This window comes from Podarcis gaigeae, assembly GCF_964106915.1.
Source record: "Podarcis gaigeae genome assembly, chromosome: 12".
NCBI lineage: Eukaryota > Metazoa > Chordata > Lepidosauria > Squamata > Lacertidae > Podarcis > Podarcis gaigeae.
Window position 1 is genome coordinate 48,332,779 of NC_139688.1, and position 11,822 is coordinate 48,344,600.

General features: G+C 44.0%; 1 protein-coding gene across 6 annotated transcripts in view; it reads left to right on the forward strand.

The window, feature by feature from the left end:
* The window catches only part of ZDHHC3 (zDHHC palmitoyltransferase 3), a 53,053-nt gene that overhangs the window by 36,990 nt on the left and 4,241 nt on the right, over nucleotides 1-11,822 (forward strand). For 3 of the 6 annotated variants that reach the window (XM_083706059.1, XM_083706060.1, XM_083706061.1), the window contains exon 7: nucleotides 8,176-9,837. In XM_083706059.1, coding sequence (XP_083562185.1) covers nucleotides 8,176-8,334 — 159 coding nt within the window. In that variant the 3' untranslated portion in view covers nucleotides 8,335-9,837. Of the gene's footprint in view, nucleotides 1-8,175; nucleotides 9,838-10,626; nucleotides 11,794-11,822 lie in introns of those variants that run through there. The other 3 variants (XM_083706057.1, XM_083706058.1, XR_014556846.1) reach the window with 2 other exon arrangements.

Here is an 11,822-nt window from a genome sequence, read left to right on the forward strand (position 1 = left end):
TGGATGAATGCCGCTTTTAAGAAAAATGCTTTTCTCACTTTGATGAGCGTGTTCCCCAGGCAGGCAGGCGGGCAGGTGCAAAATATTTTATGAATGGTAATCAGAATCGCCTTGCAGGTTTCTTTCACTCCACCAAATAGACTAGAATCTCACACAACAGCCTGGTATCTCAACGGCTTCTGTAATTCCAAGTTCCCAGTTTTCACTGGGTTGTAGCAAAAGTCACTTCTACTCAGAGTAAACCCACTGACATCAATAAACATGACGTAACTATATCCATGGGTCTACACTAAGCAGAACTTTGTTGGGTACAACCTATTGTCTCTTATTATTGTGCAAACCTTGACAGGCAAAGACGATATGAGATACATGGTAGAAAGCCGTTTTTATTCACATGCAGCTTGAATGGGGGCCTGTAGAGGAGCTGCATCCTAAAATAACAATCTTCACCATCCAGTTAGGTGGGAAACATGCAAATTGTTAAGACTATATTTAGCTGGACCATAAGGTAAAGGTAAAGGGACCCCTGACCATTAGGTCCAGTCATGGCTGAATCTGGGGTTGTGGCGCTCATCTCGCTTTATTGGCTGAGGGAGCCAGCGTACAGCTTCCGGGTCATGTGGCCAGCATGACTAAGCCGCTTCTGGCGAACCAGAGCAGCGCACCAAAACACCGTTTACCTTCCTGCCGGAGTGGTACCTATTTATCTACTTGCACTTTGATGTGCTTTTGAACTGCTAGGTTGGCAGGAGCAGGGACCGAGCAACGAGAGCTCACCCTGTCATAGGGATTTGAACCGCCGACCTTCTGATCGGCAAGTCCTAGGCTCTGTGGTTTAACCCACAGTGCCACCCGTGTTGGACCATAGTGTTTCATTACAGTTGATGTCTTGGGTCTCTGCTTTCTGCCCCTTTCAAATGAGAATTGTGAGGAACTATTATGTTGTAGTATTGACCTTCGCTTGACACACCTGAAGGAAACCTGTAATCTCAGCATCCTTTCACAACTTCTGTGTCGCAGGACGGATGTGTCTGTGTTGCGACATGGCTGCTGGGGGGTGCACTTGGTTATTTGCCCCTCTTCCTTGGTTCCTCCCTAGTTAGCAGGATGTTCTTTTATTGTGAATTGACAGCTGTAAATAGATGCCACTCTGACCCAACACAGTCATTTTTGTCCTCTGCTTGTTTCCCCTCATAAATCAGACGGAAAGGCCTGTTTGTTTCCTTTGTTGATATCCATTATCAACGCGGGTTGCGCTGTGGTCTAACCACTGAGCCTCTTGGGCTTACCGATCGGAAGGTCGGCAGTTTGAATCCACACAACGGGGTGAGCTCCCATTGCTCTGTCCCAGCTCCTGCCAACCTAGCAGTCCAAAAGCACGTCAAAGTGTAAGTAGATAAATAGGTACCACTGTGGCAGGAAGATAAACAGTGTTTCCGTGCGCTCTGGTTTCCGCCACGGTGTCCCGTTGTGCCAGAAGCGGTTTAGTCCTGCTGGCCACATGACCCGGGAAGCTGTCTGCAGACAAACACCGGCTCCCTCGGCCTGAAAGCGAGATGAGCGCCGCAACCCCATAGTCGCTTTTGACTGGACTTAACCGTCCAGGGTTCCTTTACCTTTACCTTATATAAAAAGGTTGTCATGCAGTTGTGCTTGGCAACTTAGTAGTATCTTTAAAAAAGCAACTTCTGCAAAGGGCATTTCCTATAGATGATGAACAAATATTTAACTATCCATTGCTATGTGTGGGAAATAAATACTTCGTTCCTGGATTAAGCAGCTTTGAACTAATGAGGTCATATATACCTGAAAGTGCATCCATGGAGTCAGAACCTGTAGTGTCACTACTTAATCTCCCCGCCACACCCACATCCTACCAGGTGAACGTGTCTAAGTTCAGATGCCTAAATGTACATGTCATGCTTTGCAATCCTAAGCAGCCTTACTGAGGCCTTATTTCACACTTTGTTATGTGGGGCTTGCTCCCTAGTAAGCATGCTTAGGACTGCAGCCCCAGGCTGCAGAGGGATTTGATTAAGCATAAACCTTCCAAGAACTCTGTGCCCGCTTTCAGGTTAACCGCATTGCTCTTACCCATGTTTTCTTGGGAGCTGAAAGTAAGTTGAATGCCAAAGCAGAAAGGGTTAAAAATGAATTATCTCTGAAGAAGAAACTGTTCTATACAGTCATACCCTGGTTTTCGGACAGCTTGGTTCTTGAACGTTTTGGCTCCCGAAAGCCACAAACCCAGAAGTGACTATTCCGGTTTGTGAACTATTTTTGGAAGCTGAATGTCCGATGGGGCTCCCATGGCTTCTGATTGGCTGCAAGAGCCTCCTGCAGCCAATCAGAAGCCGCGCTTTGGTTTCCAAACGTTTTGGAAGTCGAACGGACTTCCGGAATGGATTCTTTTCGACTTTCAAGGTACGACTGTACAGGTTATTTACCTACCATATTTTTCGCTCCATAAGACACACTTTTTTCCTCCTAAAAAGTAAGGGAAAATGTGCGTCTTATGGAGCGAATGCCTATGGGTGGCGGGGGGGATCTGCTGCAGTCGTGAGCAGAGGATCCATGGTTCCCCTTCCTTCCCTTCTCCGTGGCTCGCTTTGAAGCAGCAAAGCGGGAGAGGAGCCGCTTACACGGGTGTAAGCAGATCCTGTCCGGTTGGCTCCTTTAAAGCAATTGTGCTCTTTCCCTCCCTCGTCCCTGCTCTGCTCGCTGAAAAGCTCCTTCTCCACATACCTCACGCATGCTCCTTGTCCCTTCAGTGTTTTTCCTTCCCTCCCCACTTAAAACGTGGTTACAAAGCACGGATCCACATGGATCCTCAGGATTTTTGCATTGGGCTACCCCAAACTCACTGTCAAATCACTGTTGGAATTCTAGCCCGGTCAGAGGTATGTGCCTATCTGTTCAGGCACCGGCTGAATTCCTTAGACCTCCCTCCGGCGACTCCCGGCAGGAAAAACATACGAGGTCCGTTCCGGCGATTTTCGTCAGGCTGTGAGAAAAACACACCAACTGCTTCTCCTCCTCCCTGCTCCCTGCATATCCCCAGGGAGGGGAATCAGACACAGACAGAAATGTAACTACATGCTTTTATTCCTGTCTTTAGCAGTCATACAGTAAAAGATGTCTGCTCTCTTCAACAAACAGAGAGAAACTCCAAAACTCCACCCATGTACATCCTGTACAGGTCATATGACACATCCTGAGCTCACATCCTGTGCTCAATAAGGAGAATGTGGAGGTCTAAGGAATTCAGCCGGTGCCTGAACAGATAGGCACATACCTCTGACCGGGCTAGAATTCCAACAATCACATGTCTGTGGCCACAGCATGAACCACAAAAATCATACACCCACTGTTTCGTTCAGAATATTTTTGTTCTTGTTTTCCTCCTCTAAAAACTCTAAGGTGTGTCTTATGGCCAGGTGCGTCTTACGGAGCAAAAAATACAGTAGTCACTGCTTCCAATGTCACTCAACATTTGTTGTCACTACAAAATTTTAATTGGGTGCTCTTATTTATTCAAACTATTTATATATCACTTGACTACCATTGGCTCTAAGTGGTTTACAGGGATACAGTAAAAAAGGTAAAAATCAGTTAAAACTGCAAAATTAAACCTCAATTAAAATGTCTGCTGGAATATAAAAGTCTTCAGTAGGTGCCAGAAGCTCGATAACAGAACAGCATGCAAAACTCCAACAGCAGCGGGCAGGAGTTAAAACACAACAAAATGATTCTGTATAAAAATGGCAAATTACTTACTGATGGCAGCAAGCAGAAGGCTAAGAGCTCCATGGTTCTAAAAGGTATTAAATAACTCGAGCAAAACAAAGTTGTTCACTGGTGCCAAAGAGACTTTAGATTCAGTAGCCGGTCAGTTTCCCTGGGGAAGGCATTCCTCGCTGTGTGTGTGTGTGTGTGTGTGTGTGTGTGTGTGTAGGGGGAATGACACAGAGAAACACATTGGAGAGAGATCTTCAAACATGGAAAGGTCCATGCAGAAGGCAGTCCATAAGGTTCTCAGGCCCTAAGCCAATTGCATCTAGAAAAGTTACAACTTGCATTTTGAATATAGATGCTCATATATGTGGTCAGCTTTAGAATGGCTTAACGTAAATCTTGACAAATTGCTGTCCACACACACACACACACACAGTCATACCTTGGTTTTTGAACACCTTGTGACTTGAACGTTTTGGCTCCCAAACGCCGCTAACCCAGAAGTGAGTATTTGAGAACTTTTTTTGGAAGCCGAACGTCCGACGCGGCTTCCGATTGCATCTCAGGAAGCTCCCACAGCCAATCAGAAGCCACGCCTTGGTTTTTGAACATTTTCGGAAGTCAAACGGACTTCCGAAACGGATTCCATTCAAGAACGAAGGTACAACTGTATTTTACCACATGCTAAGCTGTTGTTTTCTATGCACAGTCCTCCAGAACTACAAAATCTATTTTCTGGGTAGTTGCATATAAATTCAGATCCCAACGATGTAAGTATGAAGTTAGACTTTGGGGTCTAAACCCCCCCCCCCCCGAGCATCACTTTGCACTTCCTTGAATATTGTTTTGCCCTTTTGTTGCTCATCACCCAGTTTGGAGAGATGACCCAAAACTTCTCCATTCTGCCTTAGATTCCACCATCCTTAGTGCATCCTGCCAAACTTCGTTAAAAGCTCAAGTTATGCTTCCAAGCATGATGGCAAACAGTACTTTACCTTCACAAGAATCAAGGCAAAGCCAGGATTTCAAACTGTGGCCTAATCCTGCTTTGCATAAACCACAGTTTACTAGGCAGAAGTTTCCGAATCGCTACTCTGGTTGAATGCCAAAGGAGGAGAGAGTGTGTGCAGGCCCAAGGTTATAGCTGTTCATAACAGTAAATCATGTTTTGCTGTTACAACTGAATGCATTCAGTATCTACATGGCTCACACACCTGTTGAGACTCAAAGGATTCTCAAAATATTGTTACGGAAGAAGTTGTCTTTCCAGAAGCCGTGCTACTTCATTCTCAGCGAGGCTTATTCTTCGATATGCTCCATAATTTTATCTTACCTGGCTCAGAAATTAGGCTGATGAGTCTGTTGTTACCCCAATTTGCCTCCGAATCTCCCTTTTTTAAAAAAAGTGTTATATTTGTTGGTGATGAGGTTGATTTTGTAAGTAGACTATTTAGATGAGTAATTTTACATTTGCATATGAATGTCATCCAGATCCAGCGATCGTTAGTTGAAACACATTGCCTTTCTCGGTTTGACTCTGATGTGTCAGATGTTGGCATCGCTAACATCTTCTGCGGCGTAAGCAGATGAAAATAATCCACCTTGCTCTCTGCTGTCGCCAGGTCCTCCTTCAGACGACCCTTTTATATATTATCCAGAGGTCCTGCCATCTCCCTGACTCCTCGCCTATGATGTTTCTTAAAGAAATATTTAGCTGCGTCTGTGCCTCCAGCAATTTGCTCCTCACCTCTCTTCTCTCTATGCCTTAGCGATTTCTGCATTTTGCCAGAGCTGTTTCTCCCCGCCCTCCCTTTTCCTTCAGTTTAGCAAGATTTCTGTTTTATTAAAGAAACACATTGGCAGCTTTATTCATACCAATTCTGATGTACCGTATTTTTTGCCCCATAGGACGCACCGGCCCATAGGACGCACCTAGTTGTTTTTTTTGGGGGGGAATAAAGGGGGGGGGAAATTATTTCCCCCCCAGGATGCCCGAGCTTCCCCCGATCCCAGCCCCCAGAACAGGCTGCTATCTGCAAGCCTAGGGAGCCCAGCGGGAAGTCGCGCCGGTCTCCCCAGGCTTGCGGATACCTGTCCCCCGAGCTTGTGGGGATGGTGGTGGGGAGCAGCCCATTTCTCCCAGCGCCAGCCTCCAAACCAGGTCGGGGAACAAGTTCTGTCCACCGAACGTGTGGGGCTGCCCGATATCTGCCTGAAGCCCGGGGTGCACTGTGCAGCGTGCCCCAGGCTTCGGGATGCAGACTGCTATCTGCAAGCCGTGGGAGCCCGACGGGAACTCCTGCTGGGCTCGCAAGGCTTGCGGATAGCTTCCTCTCGCTCTCCAGGCTTCAGCGAAAGCCTGCGTTCGCCCCATAGGATACACACACATTTCCCCTTAATTTTTGGAGGGAGAAAAGTGCGTCCTATAGGGCGAAAAATACGGTATTTATTGATTAATACAATTTTCTGTACTGCCTTTGACAAAAAGACCCCCGAGAGTACTAATCTCTCCCCCAAATCATAAAACATCTATAAAAACCTTTCAGTAAAATATGAATATAAACTACAGGATTCAGGCATTAATGACCTGGAAAAGCCTGAGCAAATAAGTTTTTGAAGCGTTCCGGAAGCACCCATCCGTTGTTGCCTGCCTAAATTGGAGTTTTATGTTCTGTTGGATCATTTTTTATAGTGGCTATAAAGCAATTTTTGGGCTTCCCGACTCTTCCCTCCAACTTCCTTTTTAACTTATCTCCACCCCCACCCCCCTTTTTTGAGGAATGGCTGCTTCTGGAAATGCATTTGACTGTGGGGGACTTTCTAGGCAATTATCTTCTGGTGTGTCTATGATGAATTTTATACTGTTTTAGTTGCTCTTCAGGCTGCTTGAAATTGCTCATTGCTCAGATGAAAGCCATTCACTGCTGAGCATTTAAATCAAGGATCACCTTATCTCTCCTTGGCTTGCATGGCTATTTTTAGGCACAGTCATTTTGTGTGTGTGCGTGCGTAGAAATATTTAGAAATATAGGAGTATTTTCTTTGCCACAGTGTGTACACTTAACCACCATGACAGGTTTTCTGCATAATTAACACCTGTTATCACATGATCCCTTCTGGCTGTACCCAAGATTCGAATATATTTCCAGGTCCTCATTTTGAGAAATGTGACAACTGTAGTTCCTCTGTGTTTGGCCTGGTATTGTGAGCGCCCCCTCCCCCCAGCTTCCTTTGGCTCTGTGACTTGATTTTCCCTAGAGTTTCTCATTTCATTGCACTCTGTCCTTCCTACCTTTCTAAATGTCAGTGTGAAAAATGGGCCTCAAATCTTTGGCACGGCATACAGTGATACCTTGGTTCTCAAACATAATCCGTTCTGGAAGTCTGTTCCAAAACCAAAGCGTTCCAAAACCAAGGCGCGTTTTCCCATAGAAAGTAATGCAAAATGGATTAATCCGTTCCAGTCTTTTAGAAACAACCCCTAAAACAGCAATTTAACATGAATTTTACTATCTAACAAGACCATTGATCCATAAAATGAAAGCAATAAACAACGTACCGCAGTCACACAATCCATCAATCAGTAACTGAACTGGGTTCCACACAGCCACAAAAACAAAACAAAACCAGCCACAAAAACGCAAAATAAATAGCAAAAACAGGTAGACCTCAGTGTGGCACTCAAATCGGAAGCGTAACACTCAAAATGGAAGCGTGGCACTCAAAACAGCATGTTCGGCTTCCCAAAAAAGTTTGCAAACTAGAGCACTTACTTCCGGGTTTGCAGTGTTTGGGTTCCAAGTTGTTTGAGAACCAAGGTACCACTGTATTTTGGAAAACCGATTCATTTCCCAGTGTACAACTCTATACTTTGTGTCGGTGTTATTTCAGATTTGGAGTCGTGATTGCAAATGCTAACACGCAAGTGGTCAGCAAACAAGTGGCGTGTTATCGGGGGCGCCTCAGTTTGCTCTCCCCCTAACTGTTCCTAAACTAATGGGGTACCTTTTTTCACTTTGATATATGCACCGTCTTTATCCTGCAACTCTTTCCCCCTGCTGGCACAGCCTGTAGCTTGCTAGTCAGAAAATTCAGTGGGCATTTCTTGAACTTCCTTGTGGAGAACTTGGAAGTTGATGGAGGGATTAACCATTTGCACAAACTCTTTTGACTCCCGTATCCAATGCTTTTATTTGGAGAGTTCCTAAAACTTTCATAACACGTTATATGACTTCCTCTTTGTTCATAAATTTGCTGCTGGTTTGTGTTCGTTCTTTTCCTATCCTTTTGCAAACTCACAAAGTGGGGAGTGTTCAGGGAATTGGTTATTTTCCTGCTACAGCCATTTGATAAAAGGGTAGGCGAGAGGGAGCCTTTTCCCCCGAAACCAGAACTACCGAGTTAAGTTCCTGACTGAAAATGTCATGTTTCTGTTTTCAGGGAATAGAACAGTTGAAAAAAGAAGAGAGAAGATGGGCTAAAAAAACAAAATGGATGAACATGAAAGCAGTATTTGGCCACCCGTTCTCTATAGTTTGGCTTAGCCCATTTGCCACTCCTGATCAAGGAAAAGCAGACCCCTATCAGTATGTGGTCTAAGAATCCATGAACAGCATTTCCACTAACACACAAAAACCACATTTACAGCACTACTGTTATTCTACATGAATGTTTCAAACGAATTTTTTTAAACAAAACAAAAAAACGCCTATTAAATGGCTGGCGATGGCAGAGAAAAGACAAAAAAAGAAAAGCGCCCTGTAGTCTAAAAACAACTAAAAAAAGAGAATTTTTCAGTCATTCTTTGTCTCTGGTGGCTAAAGCTTTTTTTCCTTTTCTTTTTTAACCTGTTAACTTGATGGGTCTGTTTTGGTTTCCTGTCTGCTTTCTGTATGACATAACTAATGGAAAAAGGGGGGTGTCTCTTTTCTTGGCGCCCACCACCAGTCTTTACACACCCTGACTGGCACCCAAGTGACAGTCCGTGCCAACAGTGCCATCTTGTTGCGTAACAAATTATGGACTTTGGGGTGGCAGCTGACGCTTTCGGTGAACTATGGGGGTCTCTTCGTTTGCGATATTCCCTTCCACCCCCACCCTGAGCTTTTAAGCCTCGCTAAGAACCGAAAGATGGAAGAACAAAAGTCCGAGCCTGTCAAAGGGTCCGTTAATAACAAAATTGCCTAGCTTTTAATGTCTCAAACGTATTGCCGACATTACTGTACTTTGGAAAGCTACAGAAAGGATTCCATCTCCTCCCCCTTTTTTCATTTTTTTTTTACGCTGTTTGGTTCCATCCTCTCCCTTGTTCCTGGGTTAAACGGCGGAAGGTTTTTGTCGGCGTGTGTGGGTTTTGATGCCTTACAGTTGGAGGAGGGAGAAATCTTTATTTCAATGTATAGAATAGCAAGATGATGTCTGTCTTTGTTTTGGAAAATGAAAGGAGGGATGCTTATTCAACAGTGTTCATATGTATGTAGGCTTGCTGGTCCAAATGAGAACCTAAGCACAGAATGTTTCCGTAGATGCGTTGTCTTTTTTAAAAAGAAATATTGCCACCTTTTTTATATCTCTGTAAATGTCTGTTCTCCTTTATATTTATACATATTATATATTTTACATTGGGGAGATGTCAAGTGTTAAATGATCATGCATGCCTTCTGTCACGGCTTTGTGGACGGCAAACTCTGTATGTAGTAAGATCTGGGAAACGGGGACTTGAGTAGAGGGCATTCAGTATAAAACAAAAGCGAGTAGAATTAACTAGATTACAACCCAAAATGACTTGAGTCTGTAGAATTATTATTTTTTGGGTATCTCGACAGGGATTTTATTGTATATTTTGGATCCAAAAAACTACTGATTAGAGCCATCATAGTAATTGCAAAAAAACAAAACAAAACCCAGCACTATAAGATGGTAGAACTGCAAATAAGCTATGCTCCTGAATTAATTCTTTTGACTGAATCAAAGCCGGGGTGGGAATCAGTGAAGGAGGCTAAGATCTGTCTCGTTTTAAAACTATGTAAATGCTGCATCTTTTTCAATTCTGTCAATGCTTCCATATGGGAAACAAATGCAATAAACCTTTTCTGAACACTGTTCCTGTGCCTTTTTATGATGTTGTTGTTGTTGCTGCTGCTGTTGTTGTTAAACATCTTTGAATAACCACTTGCACCCAAGGAGGTGCAAGGAGGAAGAAAGTTGAGTACCAGAATTTGGGTTTAAATCATGTCTTTTTTTTAAAAAAAGTTTGAAATCAACCGTACACCGACTACTCATTTAAATTAGTTTCCACCGACTTGGTTCAATGAGTAAGCAGATATTTCTGTAACAAAATCTGTTTGGCTGCTCAACAGTTGGGTGTAGAAGTGTCTCTGTTGCTATAGGAATGCACAAAGTGGATTAGCCGATCTCACTGTGTGCTTGAAGTAGAGCAATTTATTCAGATGAAAGATGCCTTTAGCAATTGCATGCTTTTTAATGGTTAGGAAAGAAGGAGAGGGTATTTTTTCTTTCATAAGATAGTTCCTTCCTGCATTGAGCCTGAGGCCTTTTTGGGCAGCCCTGGGCAACATTCAAGAAAAAACATCTTTAAAAAATATTTTTGGGTGTCATGTCCTGTTAGTGTATAATACACTGTTTTTCTCTCAGTAAAGATAAATATCTCACAATAGTTTATTTATCAAGCTCCTTCCAGCAGCTCCTTCCCTTTTTATTTATGCCTGGACACTGTAAGGGGGGGGGGGGGGAATCTTCAGGAGTCTTCACAGCCCTAACTAGGAAATTCTATTTATGCTGTTATTAGCAGGTGATTAGTTAGCAATGTCCCAGGTTCTGTGGTTTTTAACTGCCGGCAATGAATAAACCCCAAACTTTTCTCTTCTGCAGGGCATAGAGCGGCTTAAAAAACAGGAGCCGACATGGGAAAAAGTCAGCGGCTGGGAAGGGATGAAACTGGCTTTCGGGGGTGATCTTTCACCCAGGTGGTTCAATCCTTTTTCAGACCTGAGTTGCAAGAAGGCTCCTCCAGCCGGCACGGCGACAGTGGCTCCATCTGAGATGGCGGTCCAGGAAGCTTTTGAGCAGCTTTCTCCTCAAGAGGTTGTTGTGGGTGTGCTAGACGAATAAGGTGTCCTTGCAGATCTCCGTATGCTTCTATAGCTCGAGCACTTGAGCCGTAGCTTTTTAAGAGATTGTGACGCATGAAACCAATGAGGCTTCCCTGTTCCTTTAGCCAAGGACCTCACCTGACAAGAAGCGGTACAGCTACATTCCTGCGATGGTGATGATGACCGACAGCGATGAGGATTTTAACCAAGCTTCTGTAACTCAAAAAACACAACATTAACGGGTTGTCCAAAGTTGACCATGCCTAAAAATATGCAATAACGAAAACTTAGCTTAACTCTTACTTACCCATCAGATCTGGTGGTGAGCTCTCATGAAAGACCGGCCAAGAAAATGGATTCAAGGACTGAAATCCAAGCCCAGTATTGGACTCTTGGAGACCAATTAAACTACATTGTTCCCGCTCACGCCATTGAACCTATGTAAGTGGATTCCTCAGGAAGTATTAATGTGCTATAAACGGTTGGGTTTTGCCACATTTTTTGTGGCAAAATAACTATAAAGATTAGGTGTAACAGCCTCCCCCCCCCCCCCACGCACATTAAAAAAAACCAGCATTAGTACAGCTAAGCTGTAGATACTTAGTATGTAAAAACTACATTTTGGGTGTTGGTCTTTGGTGGTTTGGAATCTGGCATTGGACCATTTACAATGAAACTTTGGGTTATGTTACCTTCGGGTAACGTAACTTTTGGGTTGTGAATGCAGCAAAACCGGAAGTGTATACTAGATGTGGACTTTTCTGGGTACGGACGGACCCCCGAAATGAATTAAGTTTGTATCCGGAGGGTCCACTGTACTTACAGATGCCCCATTGATCTACATTTATTTCAAAGAGTACTGTATTTTTTGCTCTTTAAGACTCACTTTTTCCCTCCTAAAAAGTAAGGGGAACTGTATGTGCGTCTTATGGAGCGAATGCAGGCTGCGCAGCTATCCCAGGAGCCAGAACAGCA